This window comes from Schistocerca gregaria, chromosome 1 (genome assembly GCF_023897955.1).
Source record: "Schistocerca gregaria isolate iqSchGreg1 chromosome 1, iqSchGreg1.2, whole genome shotgun sequence".
NCBI lineage: Eukaryota > Metazoa > Arthropoda > Insecta > Orthoptera > Acrididae > Schistocerca > Schistocerca gregaria.
In genome coordinates this window covers 218821636-218840628 of record NC_064920.1, presented here as the reverse complement: position 1 = coordinate 218840628, position 18993 = coordinate 218821636, and the positions used below count along the sequence as shown (strand labels likewise).

At 40.5% G+C, this 18993-nt stretch overlaps 1 protein-coding gene across 7 annotated transcripts in view; it reads right to left on the bottom strand.

Annotated features, from left to right (window-relative positions):
- Positions 1-18993, bottom strand: part of LOC126337435 (tubulin polyglutamylase TTLL5) — a 268881-nt gene that overhangs the window by 34153 nt on the left and 215735 nt on the right. For all 7 annotated transcript variants that reach the window (XM_050001468.1, XM_050001470.1, XM_050001472.1 and 4 more), the window contains 3 exons: positions 15534-15750; positions 9704-9955; positions 3787-3880 (listed from right to left, as the gene is read on the bottom strand). In XM_050001468.1, coding sequence (XP_049857425.1) covers positions 3787-3880; positions 9704-9955; positions 15534-15750 — 563 coding nt within the window. The remainder of the gene's footprint in view (positions 1-3786; positions 3881-9703; positions 9956-15533; positions 15751-18993) is intronic.

Sequence of the window (18993 nt, the reverse complement as noted above, 5' to 3'; positions counted from 1 at the left end):
CTATATTATTGGAGTCGATTTGTATCATGATTTTTTGAACATATACTATGTGCCAACATTACAACATACCTTGAGGAATACTGTCTACTGGTGTATAACCAACACAGATTCAGAAAATATTGATCTTGTGAAATAACTGGCTCTTTATTCACAAGTAGTAATGATTGCTATCAACAGGGGGCCTCAAGTTGATTCGTATTTCTAGATTTCAAGAAGGCTTTTGACTCTGTTTATCCCAAGCAGCTTATGAAACTGCATGTTTTTTGAGTAATGTTCGACTGTGTGAATGTAGCCACAATTTCCTGTCAAAAGTCACAGTTTCACTAGACGATTTTCTGTCTAGTGCTGTGAAGTGATATCTGGGGTTACCCAAGTAAGTGTAACAGGCCTCTCTACTGTTCTTATTCTTTCACTACTTGAGCCAATGTAGACAGAAGACTATTTACCATAAAGGTACCCAACTTTATATGAATGATGTTCAGAGTGTGCACTGTAGCGTATGCACTGTTAGAAAAGGTAGTGTCATGATTTGCTTTTAGGCACCGGTGCTGGTGCAGCGACATATGGTTGAAACACAAGCATCACTGTGCTTTCAACTCCAGATTGTCAACATTAGTCTGGACAAGGTGATCTGGGCTTTACTTGTAAAGCTGTTTTATCAAAATAGCAGCAATAGAGCTGATTCTCTTCACAAGTATCAATGCATTAAAGGAATTCAGGGATGTCCTCTTTCCACACTGGGGTTGAAGAACACAAATCTCAAGTTGGAATTAATTGGCAATTTGGGGATTTCTCCTGGGAGAGGCCGAACTGTGGCCATGGCTGAGAATGATGCACACAACATGCTATCTTCAAGCAGTGCACAAGCTATGTCGTGAAAGCTAAACATTCCCTGGTCCACCGTTTGACAGATGCTGTGAACAATTTTAAAATGTTATCTCTGGTGTGGCTTCAGACCATTGTGGATGTAGGTGGTTGTAGCACTGACCGACATTTGTAACCTGCAACATAAACATGGTGTGCAATTACAAAATCTTACCCTCTTGTGTGGAAATTTAAGTGAGTTTTTTTTTCAATCATTTATTCATTGTTTCTCTTCTGCATGTCTTTACAAATGTTTCCACAAAGTTTCATTATCCTACGATCACTTGTTTTTCTTGGGAGCCTTCTCAAGTAGCAGAAGTTTAATTACAACCACACGTATATGATTGATTTATGAGACAAGCTCACCAGACTTCTTACAATGTTTGCAGATGATGCTGTTATTTACTTTCTAGTGAAGTCAACAGGAGACCAAAGTGTATTTCAAAATGATTTAGGCAGACTATCTGTATGGAGCAAAAACTCGCAATTCCATTAAATTTGGGTTACATGATAAAGCACATAACATTTAAAATTCATTAATAACACCTTGACGTTAAAATTATGAACAACTTAAAATTGAACCAGCATGAAGTATGTTGTGGGGGCAAGGCATACTGAAGACACTGTTTTACTGGCAGACCACTTAGAAGATGCAATGTATCTATGGAAGAGACTAGCTTCACTATGACTGTCCATTCTCCTCTGGAGTACTGCTGCATACTATGGGTTTTTCATCTTTATGAAAAACACTCAAAATGTTAAAATAAAGTCACCTTGATTCCCATTACCACGAAATAGGGAAGAAAATGTCATGGATATGATAAGCGAGTTGGGGTGGCAATCATTAAAACAAACACATTTTTTGTTGCGATGAGATCTTTTTAAGAAATTTCCATCATCAACTATCTCCTCAGACTGCCAAATCATTTTGTTGAAAGCCAGCTATATAGGGAGCAATGACTATCATAATAAAATTAGAAATGTCAGCTTTTGCATGTGAAGATTTAGGTGTAGTCCCATGTGCCATTCAAGAGTGGAATGGTTGAAAATTAGTCTCTAAATGATTCATGGACCTTCTGTCCATGTGTGGCTCTATAAATAATTAGAGTCCACATTTTTTGGCACTGTTGATATCAACTGATGTTTTTCAACCAGGTAGGAGCTACCCTTAAAGCTGTACCCTGAAATACCCATTAGTTCTATGTCATAGAGACTTGTGTGTAGCTTCTGCTCTTATGAGCCTCCACAAGACTCATCTAGTGGAGCCTAAATGTGTCCTATCAACTTCCACACAATTTTCATTTCCCACTGCATACATAAAAAATGGAATGAACACAGTGGCTGAACTTTGGCATTTAACCCCTGTCTGCATTATGCTTTGATGTGTCATTAATCAACATTTTGTATTCAAGTTTTAATACTGTTATAGACAGTTTTATGTTTAAGTTACTGGCAGTTACATTAACTGTAGGAACAAAGTTTGTGAATGTCTCACTAGAGAATATTAAAATTTGCTAACATTAGGTATCACCACCTACTGGGACTTTCAGAAATCAATAGAGGAAATTTGCATGTAAAAAAGTGTCCAGTTATTGCTATTAGCAAGTTGCTTTTTGTGTGTGTATTGTGTCCCAAGTTCTAGTGAGTTTTATATTGTTGCGAACAACTGCAACAAACAACAAGTGTGAAAACACAACAAGAATTCAGTGTGCAGTTTGTAAGCAAAAATTGGGAAAATGATTTATGAAAAAGAACTTCTGAATCATTCTAATTTTAATGAAATTGTCACAGACCATTTTACAGCACAAAAGGGGAGAAGAGCTAATTTCATCTATAAACAAATGATTAAAAGCAAGCAAAACATACCTTGATAGGTGATAAGAAGCAATTAATTTGTTGTAAGTACAGATCTAGTCTATTAAATGAAGTATTTAAAAATGGATGGTAACATTTGTATCCACTGATGTCCCATTTCCCAACACTTTGGCGCAACAAACCACACTGAAAATGCTAATTTTTGTTTAAATTATATAATTTTGTAAAACACAAGTATAAATATGAAGAACAACGAATACAGTATGATAGCTTGGAAACAAATCAACTTTGTGGCTGCTCAGATTGCTTCTGTCAGCCAATCACAGCACAACACTCATGATGTTATGGCAACATCACTGTTTCATCTGTAACTCGAATACTGCAAATGAATGTACAGAAAACATTGAAGGTCTCAAGTCTGTATCTGAAAACACAAAAAACATTAGGCACGCAGCAAAGGAAAAGCACACTCCTTTAAATACCTCTCTCAAGAATCATCGGGAAATGTGACTTATATAAATGTGTTACCAATAGATATTACGGTGGATTTAGGTTTTTGTTATTTAGTGGTTGATTATGAAACGGAAAGGAGATACAGTCTGTAAAGTTGTGGCTAGAGTCTGATATTGACCCCCACCCCCACCCAACCTGAAATCTTGGTTGCAGTAAAAGACTACTCTGTACCAAGGTTTAAGTTAGTTCGAATCAGTACACACCAATGTCTTCCTCAGTATGGAAACCAGGGGCTGCACCTGCCTCTGGCGCACATGAGAACTCACACTCCACAGGTGACAAAGGATTATTTTCATCTCCTCATCAAGAAATGAATAAATTTAATCAAGAAATGTGCATTATTTTAACCTTCACATCTCTGATAAAACTTACTATAGCTTCACTCTTGGCAATATATTATCAGCAATTTCATCCTACTATTTAAGCATGTTAGTCATTAGTAAATCAGTTTGTTGAAAATAAATAGAAAACAGAAAATTCTAATACATAAGGACTGTTACTTGATTGGTTGGATGTAATGTTACAGAACTGAAAAAGAATCATCATAAATGAAGAAACATTGCAGCAAACATGGTGTGGCCTTATTTCACATACCTGAGCCTGTTGCCTTTCTCAAAGCAGTGCAGGATTTCTTGGCGCAATGAATTAACATCGTATCGGTTTGGATTCAGTTTGTTAGTTCCTTCCTCTGGAACGAAAATTTATGAAATTATTAAAATTTATTCAGCTCCAAGTAAACTGAAAATGACTAGAAGAAGGGATCGGTTGGTAGGACATGTTTTGAGGCATCAAGGGATCACAAATTTAGCATTGGAGGGCAGCGTGGAGGGTAAAAATCGTACAGGGAGACCAAGAGATGAATACACTAAGCAGATTCAGAAGGATGTAGGTTGCAGTAGGTACTGGGAGATGAAGCAGCTTGCACAGGATAGAGTAGCATGGAGAGCTGCATCAAACCAGTCTCAGGACTGAAGACAACAACAAGTAAACTAACAACAGTAGATAAATCAGTTAAGATACCAGAACTACCTTTTTCTTATCTCAAAAGTTGAAAATGAAAAACACTGTATGTGACAAGATATCTTACCCTGCAAAGATATATTTCTATAGCATCTACATGGATTCTGGCTAGCAAGGTAACAGAATCTGTTATACACCTAAGGTTCTTCCCTCCCCCCCCCCCTCCTCCACCACCCCCACCCCCACAATTTCTTGATGTCTAAGGATATACTCCTTCGACTGATCTCTTCTCTTGGTCATGTTATGAAATAAATTTCTGTCCTCCAAATTCAATTCACTATTTCCTCAGTAATTAGATCTATGCTTCCAGTTTTCAGCATTCTTCTGTAGCACCATATTTCAAAAGCTTCAATTCTCTTCTCATATTAACTGACTATTGCCCACTTGTCACTTCCGTACAAGGCTACACTGCAGAGAAATACTTTCAGAAAAGATGTCCTAACATACAACACCATATGAAAAGGTTAGATTGCTACTCACCACAGAGTTGATGTCAAGTTGCATACATTTAACTGATATTTGATGTTAAATTTCTACTTTACAGAAAGCCTTTTCTGCTACAAGCAGTTTACATTTTGTATCTTCTCTATTTCAGAAATCATAAGTTATTTTCTTGCCCAGTATTGAATCTCATCTACCCCTTTCGGTATGTCATTGCCTTATCCAATTCCCTCAGACTGCCCAATTTAATTTGTCTAGCTTCCAATACTCTTGTTTTACTTTTTAACTAACAGAACTGTGATGTTATCACAGTTAACTTTAATTCCCTTTCCAAATCTCTCTTTGGTTTTCTTTACTATCTGCACAATGTACAGATTGAATAAAAAGGGGGATAGGCTACAACCCTGTCTCACTACCTACTCAACAATGCTCTTGTGCTCTTCAACTGCAGTATGTTTTGTGTAGAAGTTGTAGAAACCCTTCCATTCCCAGTGTTATTGTCTCTTTCTATTAACTTCAGTACTTTTCACAGCTATTACTTTAACATTAACATCAATCTGATAATTGAGAAGTTCTTGGTGTAGTATAAATAATGCAATGAGTAAATGTTACGCAACATGTAACCTTTACCAATACATACCTGTATTGTGTCTCTTCTTTGACTTGAAATGCATGCACATATTTTTACTCACTCTGTAAAACAAAGTAATCTGAAAATATTTTGTATCTGAAAGTATGTCATTTTATGTACTGGACTGTGATAATTAATTGGTTCATGCTTAAGAAATGTACAGTTGCAAACAATAGGAAAGTTGGGGAGGAGTTCACAACCTTTCTGAAGTCTTCCCATTTCCTAATAGGATTTGGTTTTACAAATAGCATTTTGAGTGCTACAAATAGCATTTTGAGCGCCATATGGTACTTAAAATTTTTTAGTTCTATCCACAGTAAAAACATATTCAATTAATATTTCAGCCTGAAGTGAAACTTTAAAAGATACTTAAAAAGTGTCTCCTGGAATATATAATTTACTAGAGAACAGCGATCACAGAAAGTCAGGCCACAACAGTTTGATGCCCTACAATAGTCACATTGGTGTAACAGATTTGTAAACTGTGATTTTGTGTGCGTATGTTATTGTTTATTATTGATAGCATAATTTGGAATTGTGTTATGAGAATAGTTTCAGGGTCCCATGCCATTTTACAGTCAACCACTAAGCCATAGCAAAAGTTCACAGACATCTTTATCAATCATTATTTAACTATTTGTAGTAGTAAACTAATAAGTTGCATTATCTTACTTGAACTATAACAGAGTCAGGCCCCAACAAACAACTTATGTTCTGTGCTGTGTGAATTTTAAAGACAATATGTGAAAGCTATTGCTGTTAATATTGGTCAAAATAACTGCTGGGCAACTATTTCAAACTTACTGTCCGGCGTATTTGCAACTACAGATATGATGTCCACAGGTGGACAAATTGTATGGAGGTACTTCTTGGTGGGGAGTGGGTAACAAGTTTCTAAGTGGAGGTATCACTGGTGGTTAGTAGTGGATGGATGTAGTGACATAATCAGCATTAAGGTGGAGGATGACATTGAGGAAGGGATGAGGATGACTTGGTGAAATGAATGAGAAAGAAGACGATATTCTAGAGGAATTTGAATAGTGAGTCCTCACACTTTGTCATCAAAAAATCTGAAAGAGTTGACAGATTTTTGCTGGTCAGGAAGGATTCCTCTGTGGCCCATGAATTAGGTAGCTCAGGGCAGTGTTATGTAGGTGCTTCACCTTCAGTTCAGTTTGGGATTCTGGGTGTTTAGGAAGGATTCTCCTATATGACTCAGGAATAGATTGATATAGGATGTTACCATCCAGGTGCCCATTGCCTTCACTGGAGAGGTAATTGTAGGTTGTTACGGTGGCCTGGAAGGATGTTTTAGGTTTGTAGTTAGTTGGCCATTGAGAAAGATAGAATTAAATAGTATCAAGGCCATCGTTATCGGATATATTAGTTTAGAGGAAGGTGGCACTATATTGATAGAGCAACAACAACTGTGTAGCATCAATAGAAGAAATTATTTGTCTCTTATACCGGGTCTCTCTCTTAATAGTTGTCAGGCACATTTTCTCTGGCACTGCTGCAAATATTTTGAATTTCATTTTTGCAAAGAGTATATTGATTTTGTACAAACAAATACTGCTGATCAGAAGGTTAATTCAGTGACCATGGTCAATGGAAGATGACTGACTGTTCCTGTTACAAACAAAATAATTTTTCAAGCGGAATTTTACATTCCTATTTCATAGAAGAGTCTCAGGTTAGTCTAGCGAAATATTTGTTTGATTGATATGTATTAACATGGACATAAACAGGAAGTATAACTACTACTCCAGCAGCAAATGAGCAACACTACTGGACGGTGGTAGCAAACAGTGCACAGCACTGAGGCAGGCAAGTCGCTGCTGGAGTACTGGTTATTCCTCACGTCTTATTGCCATTGATAATACATAGCGATAAAACAAACATCAAACTAGATTAACTTGGCACCGTTCTAGTAATAAAGCTTTTAAAAACCATTTCATTTGTCTTGGAAACAGACCGCCTTTTGGATTGAGTCCGCTTGGTAGGGCTAATGGCAAGAAAGCGTTTCCTCTGTAAGGACCGTGACAAGGAGAGCATGACTGAATTTGGGAATGGGGAAAAGCTGAAGCATTCGAAAAGGACTGACACTTCTATGGGACTAAGGCTTTTGGAGGACTGGTTCACAACTGTTTTGCATTTCTATTTCAGCTCTTGGTTCTGTAAGGTAGTGGGAGTGAGTTTTGTGTGTGTGTGTGTGTGTGTGTGTGTGGGGGGGGGGGGGGGGGGGGGGGGGGAAGAGGAGGTTTATGAAAACTCTTATTATGGTGGTGGATATTGATAGTTCAAGGTTGGAGTAAGAGATGGATAGATTGGATAGTTTTTTGAGGTGGCATTGTACATGCTGCTCTAGTTTCTGAAGAGGAAGGGTTTCAATCTGGGAGATGGGATACCATAATTTGGACTGCAGAGCAGGAGGGTTTTATAGATGGAACAGAGATTGTGCAGTGAGGTTTGGTAGTGCACGGATGTTTGTGCCTGATTTATATGGTTTTGCAAGACTAATCTGGTGAGATCTACAGACTGACAGAACTGGAACACACAGTGAAAGGAGAGGCTGCAGCCAGAGATGCATAATTTGACGGCAAGCCTGTGCAAGGTGCCTCAGGTCCCAAACACGATAAAGATAATTATTTAAATTTTGCAAGGGTGCTGCCATTTTCAACAATCATTTTTCCATTGATGTGACAATGATTGACCAGTTTGCAATGGAATAGGCCATAGCACAGTCAGTAAAGCTGCCCTGCCAATCAAATCACATTGCAGGATCACCTAACTGGGGGCTCTCAGAGCTATGGCCAAAACACTTTACTCTCTTCTATTCCAAGCCTCTGCCAGACAATAAATGACTTAGTTTCTTTACTTTTGCATATCTGGTCTCTACTGAGATGGTCCTGGGGCTACTGGAGTTACCTTCTCTCTATCTGGATATCCTCACCAAGTAATCCTCATGAGCTAATATACCAATACAGCTTCTTTTTCTGAAATCAATTACCCCATATCAATTACAAGCTCACACTCCTTTCCAGTCTTGACAATATCCACAAATAGGTGTACAAGCTATTGGGGGGGGGGGGGGGGGGGCGCAACTCATGAGCTAGGCAACAGTGCAGGAACAGTATGTGACACTGGTGTCTGGATAGAGATAGATAAACTTCTACTACATTGGAGCAGAGGAAAGCAACAAGGATGGACAGTGGATGACAAGGAACACGTTGAACTTTATAAAATTACATGAGAATATCACAAAAAACACAACCAAGATGTAATAGATAATGTAGAGCCAAAAAGGAATGAAATGTAAGTAGGGCCTACTGTGAAAATGAATACAAAATAAAACTGATGTGAAAACCAAATGAGATCAAAAAGTGAAAATACAAAGAAAAATACATAAAAACCAATAATAGAGTAAGGTGGATGAATATGGGGCAAGAGGGGGTGCAGCAGCATATGTCATTTTATTAGGCGAGGTCAGTAAGTTGTATGCTTGAATAAGGGATGATGTTTTAGGGAGGGGGGGGGGAGGGGGGGGCAGGGGAGGAGGTGGCTGTTCTGTACATAGATGCAAGGTGCACAAGAAATTAAGTGTGGTACACAGGAAGGAACACAAAAATACTTGAAAGTGATGGGAATTAGTGGGCAATTTGAAGGTCCAGGAATAATTATATTGACACTGAATGTACAGTTTGCTGGGTACACAGCCATGTGTCATGCACAGATGTGGCAATTGATACAGAATCACTCAGAAGTCAGAGCTTTACAAAATGCATTGTAAGCAGATGGAGAACATGTGTGATTCACAAGGTGGTAAGGAAACACAAGAAAATTGAGAAAAAGGATGGACACCAACTGCTGCAGTGAGAGAGAGCGAGAAAAGATTGGTGCTTACATCCAAATGCAGTTGCAGTCACGTCTTAATGCCCAAAGATGACAGTGGCCATATGTATGTAATAAGCTGTGACTATGTGAGTTTCCTATATATAATGAAGGATTTAGTCAAATAGCTAACAGTATCTAGCACTCTCTTTCATTGCACATATCTGCCTCTTGTACATGGTGAGTAGCAATCTATCCATATTGTTCTAAATTTTTATAAAGATGGTTGTAACTGTGTTTACTACACTACCATTCATATACAAACCAGTAGTATTTCATTTATTAATGTCAGCAGCTTTCAGATTTATGTCATAAGTGATATAAAGATGAAGCATTTTGAAAATACAACAATATACATTCAAACTAAAGACAAAATCAGCACAAAATTTTACATTCATCCAACCATGGAAAGTCTGCATTACTTATAAAACACTTTCCATGGAAAACACAAATACAACTGCAAGCTAGAAAATGTTAAGTGAAATTAATCTTATCAAATAACTACTAAACTTAGAACTGCTGCCTTACCAGTCTTCTGTGATGACTGATTCTTCTCTTCAAGAACTGTACAATGTCCTTGAGCTAGTGCTCTTTCATAACGTGCCAATCGCTCAGGAAGTTTTGGCACTGGACGTGGTTGTTGTTGAACTTTCTTAATCTCCCCAGGAAATAACTGCTGATGCAATGTCAAGTTATAGTTGTGCTGAATTAATCCAGTTGTTGAGCAAGGGTGCCCCATTGAAGTAGTGCCACTATGGCAAGTTATACCAGTCACAGGATCTATATATGGAACAAACAAAAGTTGTGTCACTTTTCATATCATTGATGTTTCTCATTAATCAGATAACATCATTTCCAAATAACAGGAAGTAACATTTGCTCAAGTTTTATTCCAATCATCACCCAAGATTATGCAAGTTGCAGAAACACACACACACACACACACACACACACACACACACACACACACACACACACACACACACACCTGAATTTAGGGATGGGGAAACACATCTAAATTTCTCCACCTCTTAACATAAATTTGGTGTTTGTTTCAGGATACTAAATGTAGCAACAAATCTGACACCCTATGTACCATAGCAAGTGGTAAAGAAAAGGTAGGAGAGGTAACTGTGAAATTAGTATAGGTAAACTGTCCCATTGTTGTTGTGAAATAATGTGTGTACCTGTGGTACTGCAGTAGTATGAAAAAGTTAACCATGTAGCCATGTCCACAGTTCATTATGTGCACTGAAACGTGTCAAAAAAAGTGATTATGTGATTTCATTGTCCAGCTCTGTTAATCAAAATAGTAATCAGAAGGGTGAAAGTACCTGTTCAAATAAACCTCAACTAGAAAATTATGAGGACTACTTAAAAATATAAAGTACACATTTTTAACAAGAACCACGGAACGTCAAATTATAAAAGGAAAAGTTGCCTCAGAAGCTACTGAATATAGAAATAAAAAAGCAAAGATTGGTACAAGAGACAAGCAACAGAAGTGAAACAGCTGTGCAGGTCAATTTAACAAGAGAGCTAGGAGAGATTAATTTCAGAAGTAGAAAATGATGTTAATGGGATACAAGTATTTTCAAATAAATTGCTGTAAATACTTCAATGAGGACTGAAAAGATAATATGAACATCAAAGTAATATGTTACAATGATTAGATTCTTATAAGAAGCTTAGGACAGCAGACAGTTAATCACAGTGAAAAGTAAAATAACAAATTTTAACTCCTGACAAGAAGGCCAAAGTAAATTTAGACAGAACAGAATTAGGGGATGTGAGTGAAAACAGAAAGACACCAGAAAGTGACAAACACTGAATTCATCAAGCATACATCTACTCTTATGAAAGCTATATGCCTTCTATTCAACAATAAACACTGGACAAAGAAAGAAATTCTGAACAGATGGAAACCAGCCACAGTAACTCCCACATTTAATAAAGAAGACTGGCAGTACACTGATAATTCTAAGAGCATTTTTTCTTTGCCCAATACCAGATATAAAATTTTTAGAAGATAGCAAAAGGACTCTCAGTAATGTTAGACAATTTATTTTTGGAGAAGCAGTGGGGACAAGACCACCTCCATCTATGACTGGTGAGAAGGGCAGGAGGGAGAATATGGAGGCATTTCGAAAGCCAAAGGCTCTATCTCGGCAGGTGGAGGCACAAACCTTACAGAGGCCCATGGCTGCAGGCTATTCGAGGATGGCAGAAGGTACGCATGGGGTCGAAACATGTAGATGCACCACTCCAAATGGGAACCTGTCCTTGAAACAATGTTGTGATCGACACTGCTACGTGACTAACCAGGAGGACACAGCAGCAATGTCTGAACAGGATGCAGGCACAAATGATTTGCACGACTGGTCAGCTGCTCCCCACTGACATCCAAAAACAAACAATGGCCAATTTGACACCCAGCAGCCACTCCTGCTGCTGGCCAAAGGACTGGGCATAAAAGGGAGGAAAACGCAGTACACTGCAGTGTTCCATAGTATGTGACACAGGGTGCAACAAATCCAGGAGACCCTGCAGCTGATGCCCATGCAAATGCTGCAGTGAACTGCATCCACTGACCACTGGCATCTGGTTGTAACCAGGAAACTCTGCAGTACATCACTGAGGGAAGAGTCAGACACAGACTACTTCCTTTGGGTCTTTAACGTATACATGGATTGCTCCACTTATGAGTTAGAAAACAGATGAAAGTGAGCGTAGTCAAATGCTGGATACAACTTCAGGCATGAAAGCCTTCAAACTCCAATGGCAAAAACTTCCTACTGTTACCAGACATGAGGGTCCTAGGGGATTCCTCTACGGCAAAAATAACAGAAAGTGTATGAAAAGTGGCAACAGCAACATGAAGGACAGCTTAGTTACACACAGGAAGTTTGGCAAAGCATCAACTACTAACAACCATATGCTGCCTAAAAATGGACCAGCGAAATCAATGTGCATCCTGTCCCAAGAGTGCGACAGCATTGGTCAAGGAGAAAACAGGGATGATGATACAGACTGGTCCTGTGCACAGATCTCGCGAGACCGCACGAGATGTTTGATTATAATCGATCGCCACCCAGTAGCTGTGACAATGCACCATTTTTTTCATGTGACTCATACCCCAGTATGCGACACATGCAGCAAATAAAGAATGCAAGGACCCACTCTACAGCATTGCTCCTCTGTAGCAAGCATGAATTCATCACATAGGAGGAAAAACACATGCCATGTCTGACCCGCACCTTAGGTGCACTCAAGCCAATTCAATGTGGGACAGTGAAAATTTCTAGAGAAGTAGGTCAGCAACCACGGTGGTTTTTGGTAGTTGTGACTTGACATGCTGTTGACAGAAAATCTGACAATGTTTACTGCACGGCATCATCCAACATGAACATTGAGAGCCTCCTGCCAATCTCACTCCAAATCTGGCTCCACCAGTCACCATGATAGTTCATCAGCATTGGCTTTGGCATTAGCATGCTTGGTGGTAGAGCAGTACTAAATATCATAGAGCACTTGCCCGCGAAAGGCAAAGGTCCCGAGTTCGAGTCTCGGTCAGGCACACAGTTTTAATCTGCCAGGAAGTTTCATCATAGAAACAGTTACTAAGAAAGAGAGCCCATTATGCAATCAGCGAGCAGTCCTATACAGCAACTTGGAACAAGAGCCAAATAATGGCTTTTGGTTGTTGATTAAGAGGCACCTTGCCCCCCTACAGGGAGACTAAACGTTCTAACCCCAAAAATAATACCTAGCACAACATTTTCACATGTGAATAACTACACTGTGCAGTGGAAAGTATCTTATGCCCAAGCAATGGGCTGTTCAGTGGAATCTGGGTTCTGATTGGGACAGGATGGCACCAATGCCATAGTGGGATGTGTACAGCCCAGGACTGAAGGTTTACCTGGTGAAAGGAATCCAGACAGTGAGCCAAACACAAACACTGCTTGAGAGACCAAAAAGCCCATTGACAATCTGTGGGCCAGATGAACTTAGGGCCTTTCCAGTGAACCCAGTTAACAGGCTGGCAGATGCGTACAGCCTGAAGGAATGAACTGAGCATAATACGAAATTTTACCAAAGAATGACTGGAACTCCTTCAGGTTCTTGGGTGTTGGCAGGTTGTGATGGGTTTGATGTGGTGGTCTGTAGGTACAAGACTAAATTTACTAAAGTCATAAGGAAAATAATAATAATAATAATAATAATAATAATAATAATAATGCTTTGGGGAGAAGAAAAACAGCACTTTTCCAGCTTGTAATGAAGACCAATTGAAGGTTTTGCAAATATTCCTCACATGTAGTGCCCCTAACCCAGTCATTAAGGTAAGTGATGCAACAGGGGACGTCCTGAATCAACTACTTCAAATACCATTGGCAAATTACTGGCACAGACAAGATTACAGAAGTTAAGCAATTAAACTGGCAAAGTCCAAAGGGGATGTCGAGAACCAGCAAAGTCTGAGAAACCACGTGGAATGCCAACTATAGGTAAGCATCATGGAAGTCAAAATGAGAAAGTCTCTTTCACACAGCCTAGCCATCTGTGGTTGTAGCATCTGCAGAGATGAGCAGTCCCTCTCTATTTATCCTGAGGGTATCACTGAAGCCTTTACTGACTTTAATTATCCTCCCAACCTTGTACAGAAACAACAAATCTCCCGTGCCTCATCTTTCCAGTCTCCCATCACCTCCCAAAGTCCCACCGTCTGGCTGCAGGGGAGAATTCCCCTCATAACTCAGTACCACCCAGGAATGGAGCAACAGAATTACATTCATCGCCATGGTTTCAATTACCTGTCATTGTGCCCTGATATGAGAAATGTCCTGCCCACTTTCCTCGCCATCCCTCCCACAGTGATATTCCACTGTCCACCAAACCTACACAATACTTGCCCATCCTTGCACAATCCCTGCTCCCAATCCCTTACCTCATGGCTCATACATCTGTAATAGACCTGAATTCAAGATCTGTCCATACATCCTCCCGCCACCACCTACTCCAGTCCTGTCACTAACATCACCTATCTTTTCAAAGGCAAGGCTACTTGTGAAACCAGTCATGTAGTCTATAAGCTAAGCTGTAACCACTGTGCTGCATTCTGTGTAGGCATGCTAACTAACAAGCTGGCTGTTCACGCGAATGGCCACCAGCAAACTGTGGCCAGTGGACCGTCCTGTTGCTGAACACACTGCCAAACATGATATTCTTCATTTCAATGACTGCTTCACAGCCTGTGCCATATGGATCCTTCCCACCACCACTAGTTTTTCTTAATTGTGCAGGGGGAACTTTCCCAGCAATACATCCATTTTACTGTAACCCTCTTGGCCTCAACCTTCTTTAGTCACTGTCCTCACCCATCCAGCCCATTCCCTGTTCTCATTCCAGCACTACACAGCCCTCATTCCACCATCAACTAAGTCTTTATTTCTCTCCTCTTCTGCTGCTTCCTCCCCCCCCCCCCTCCCTCCTCACCTCTCCCCTACCCTCTGTCTAACCTGCAGAACTTCACTATTCACTATCCCCACCATACTATCCCTCCCCCTTTCTGCCCCAGCCTCCTCCTTACCCTTACCCAGTTGCCACTCCCATCATGCACTGGTGCTGCTGCTCGCAGTGAGGTTTAGTTTGTGTGTGTGTGTGTGTGTGTGTGTGTGTGTGTGTGTGTGTGGTTTGAGGGAGCGTGTGCATCCATATGTGTGTGTGTATTGTTGACAAATGCCTTAATGGCCGAAAGCTTTAATTGTGAGAGTCCTTTTGTTGTGCCTATCTGCGACTCATCATCTCTGTTATATGGTGAGTAGCAATTTTCCTTCACGTAATTACTGCAGTGTGGCGTACCTTATTTGAAATATGTTCATCAGATCCTTCAACAGCTGGAAGAGATCATCTTTCATTACACTATGGGACTACCAATGTTTTAGTACCATGTGAGCCAAGTTACACCCTGCATTTAACTGATAAGACTTTATGTAATCATATATATAGGAACATACATTAGACAAATTTAAGAAACAACTGCTCTCCTGTATGCACTGTTAGTATAAATTTCTATATCTTTTTACTAACAGGCTTCACACTGACAATATTTCTATGCCCCTTTCTTCGTTACAGATGTTATGAACTGCTATGTTCCTATCTAGCACCTTAATATTTAATGCTATTCAAACACAGTTTTTTTATAAATACTCTTGTGGTTTCTCATTAAGGAAAAGTGTCTCCTACAACATATTAATGCAAATATCTAGTCATTATTAGATAAATGTTTACGTAGATTACTTATCAAGTCCAAAACATTTCTTTTATTTCAATCAATTTCTGTTTTTATACTTACCAAGAAATGCACTGTAACGATTCCAGCTCTCAACTGAAGGAAAGATTCGCACAAATCCACCACGGCGCTCATATTCCATGCGTGCACAACGAACAATTCTAGATTCTTCTGGGCTGAGTGAAAGTGAGCTGTAAGTTAAACGTGCTGACGAACTGTTTGCTCTCCTTGACCCTGTTGCTGTTACTGTAAGTGTATCTGCTGAATGCACCCGCCTACACTGTCAGAACATACCAACAGTCATTTAATAATGTTAAGCATTTTACACTATAATTTTAAGATAAACATACACAAGAAATGAGCGACAGAGGGGCTACCTACATCTCTCTCTCTCTCTCTCTCTCTCTCTCTCTCTCTCTCTCTCTCTCTCTCTCTCTCTCTCTCATCCAAATATAAAACACTCTAGTAAAATGTGGCACACAGTAATCTGTACGTCATGTATTGGAGAGTCCTCTTGTCGGAACAAGAATCCATGTGTTAAAGACCTGTGGCCTATGTGAAGAAGAATGAGGAGGGCCTCATGCCATTTCTGTAGCTGAAAGGAGGACTGCCATGGCTGCATAATGGGCTTTATGAGATGCAGCTTATTATCTGTCACTTCCAGCCACTTGTCTTCACATTGATGCATGACTGTGTACCTCAACAGTGAGATGGTAGCATGCAGGGGGATGGTACACTGAAAACCTGAGAATCGTGACATGCCTCCTTGGCTGCTACATCCACCCTTTCATTCCCCCTAATATCCAAGTGCCCTGGTTCCCTGCAGAAAGACATCTCCTCCTCCAGCCATTGCAGTTGCAGGATGGCGTCCTGGATATTCTGAACTACTTTATCTTCTGGGTACAAGTCTTGGAGAGAGTGAAGGGCATTCAGAGAATTGGAATAGACAAGGACTTAAGCACTCTAAGCACAACTCATCTGCTCCAGTGACCACAAGATTGCATACAATTCCCTGTCGGAGACTGTAAAGCCTAGAGACAATTGGACCTTGTGGACACAACCAGGTAAAACAGCAGAGCGCCTTGTTTCAACCCATCTGTAAAGACAGCTGTGGAGTTGTGATGCTCAGATAAAATTTTATAACATGAAGTATTAAAAACATTTGCAGGAGTGAATCTCTCCTGTATTGCGCCAAATCTAAAATTACAGTGAGTCTCTGTAGCAAACAGAATGAAAGACAGTTAAAACTCTGAATTTGAGCTTTTACTTGCTCCACACCAAGTTATTCCACCATATGCTGTACTCTAATCCCAAATGGTCTTGTTGCTCATCGATGATTGTAGAAAAGGTGTTCCCGAGGTGGATGAGCAACAGTACAGTATGAAGGTGAATTTGGAGCTGTGAGGAACTTGCATGCCTGATGCACCATGAGGAGTTGCCGTCAGATTGTAAGTGGCATTCCCCAGCCACAGCACAGAGACTGGGTATGGGACTGGTCCCACAAGCACATGTGGCCAGTCAATACCCTCATGGTGGACAGCCTGAATGTTCTTCAAATAAGAAAGCCTCATCGATCCGTACACTGTGCACCCATAATATAGCCACAAACACATGAAAGCCCTATAAAACTGGAGCAGATGGGCCCTGTCCACTCCCCAGGTCCTGTAGCTAATGCACTTTATGATGTTCAGTGCCTTTAGGATTCTGGTTTGCAGATCTCAGGTGTGGCAACCATGGCATCAAAAATTAGGCCCAGAAATCTTACTGTGTCTTTAAAATGCAGAATGGCATCCCTCACATTAATTTCAGGTAAATTAACTGTTGCGACACTGGAGGAGGAAGAGAGAACAACAAAAGCATCCACAGATAAGGAGCACTGCCTGGGACTACTTACAATATACATGATACTGTTCATTGTTACGGCAAAGAGGGTAACACTTAAAACATTACCCTGAGGAACACCAATCTCCTGCTCAAAACAATCAGACAGCATTTGACCGACTTGGGTCCTAAAAAACTGCCGAGACAAGAAAGAGCATATGAAAATGGGGAGGTGGCCATGAAAGCCCCACTGATGTACTTGTTTGAGAATACTGCTTCTCCAAGTAGCACTGAATGCCTTGCTGATACCACAGAACATGCAGATACAGTGATATTTACGTTCCTGCTGAATAGCCACCTCTAGGACAGTCAGATTGTTTACTGTGGACCACAATCTCCAGAATCCACAAAGAGAGTAGCTAAGGAGGTGTATGCTCTCTCACAACTAGACCAGATGACCATTTGCTACAAGGTCTTTCTACACAATTTGTTACGGTAGTAATCCGATAACAACTGGGACATGTGCAGTCCTTTCCTGGTCTAAGGAGAGAGATCAGAATTCCCTCTTTCCATGAGTTTGGGAAGTGATCCGTCTGCCATATCAAATTAAACCATTATAGGATGATTTCTTTTGAGACTGCTGACAAATATTAAAGCATGCAATACAGGATTTGGTCATGGCTAGTTGCAGCATCACAAGTCTCAGACAGTGCCAATTTGAACTCCCACTTGGGGAAAGGGCAGTTCTAAGACTCAGAATTGTGGTATCTGAAGTCCAACCTGCCCCTCTCTGCAATCAAACAATAGTGTTAAAATGTCGGTTCCTGGCTAGCATTGGCAGTTGTTTTTGAAAAATGCGCTGCCAGCTTCTGTGGTATGTCTCAGCCTTGTCTGGAGACATCCCTGTTTCACCACTGCTGCTATTGATAAATGACTGTGTTTACCAGAAATCCTCCTGATGGCTTCCCATACGTTTGCAAGTGGAATGGTTGTGCGAACCCAGGAACACTTTCCATGACCTTTTCATGCTCTCCTTGCTTATGCAAATGACCTTGGCTCTTGGGACTCAAAATGCTGTGAGGTTCTCTGCAGTTGGCTGGTACTTAAACCAGCCAAGGGAAGCACATCTGACCTGGACTACTGAGTAACAGTCATCAGTCCACCAAGGTATAGGTTGCCTCCTAAGATCAGTCAACAGTCTACATCTACATTTATACTCCGTAAGCCACCCAACGGTGTGTGGCGGAGGGCACTTTACGTGCCACCGTCATTACCTCCCTTTCCTGTTCCAGTTGCGTAGGGTTGACAGGAAGAACGACTGTCTGAAGGCCTCCGTGCGCGCTCTAATCTCTCTAATTTTACATTCGTGATCTCCTCGGGAGGTATAAGTAAGGGGAAGCAATATATTCGATACCTCATCCAGAAACGCATCCTCTCGAAACCTGGCGAGCAAGCTATGCCACGATGCAGAGCGCCTCTCTTGCAGAGAGTGCCACTTGAGTTTGTTAAACATCTCCGTAATGCTACCACACTTACCATCTAACCCTGTGACGAAACGCGCCGCTCTTCTTTGGATCTTCTCTATCTCCTCCGTCAGCCTGATCTGGTATGGATCCCACACTAATGAGCAATACTCAAGTATAGGTCGAACAAGTGTTTTGTAAGCCGCCACCTTTGTTGATGGACTACATTTTCGAAGAAC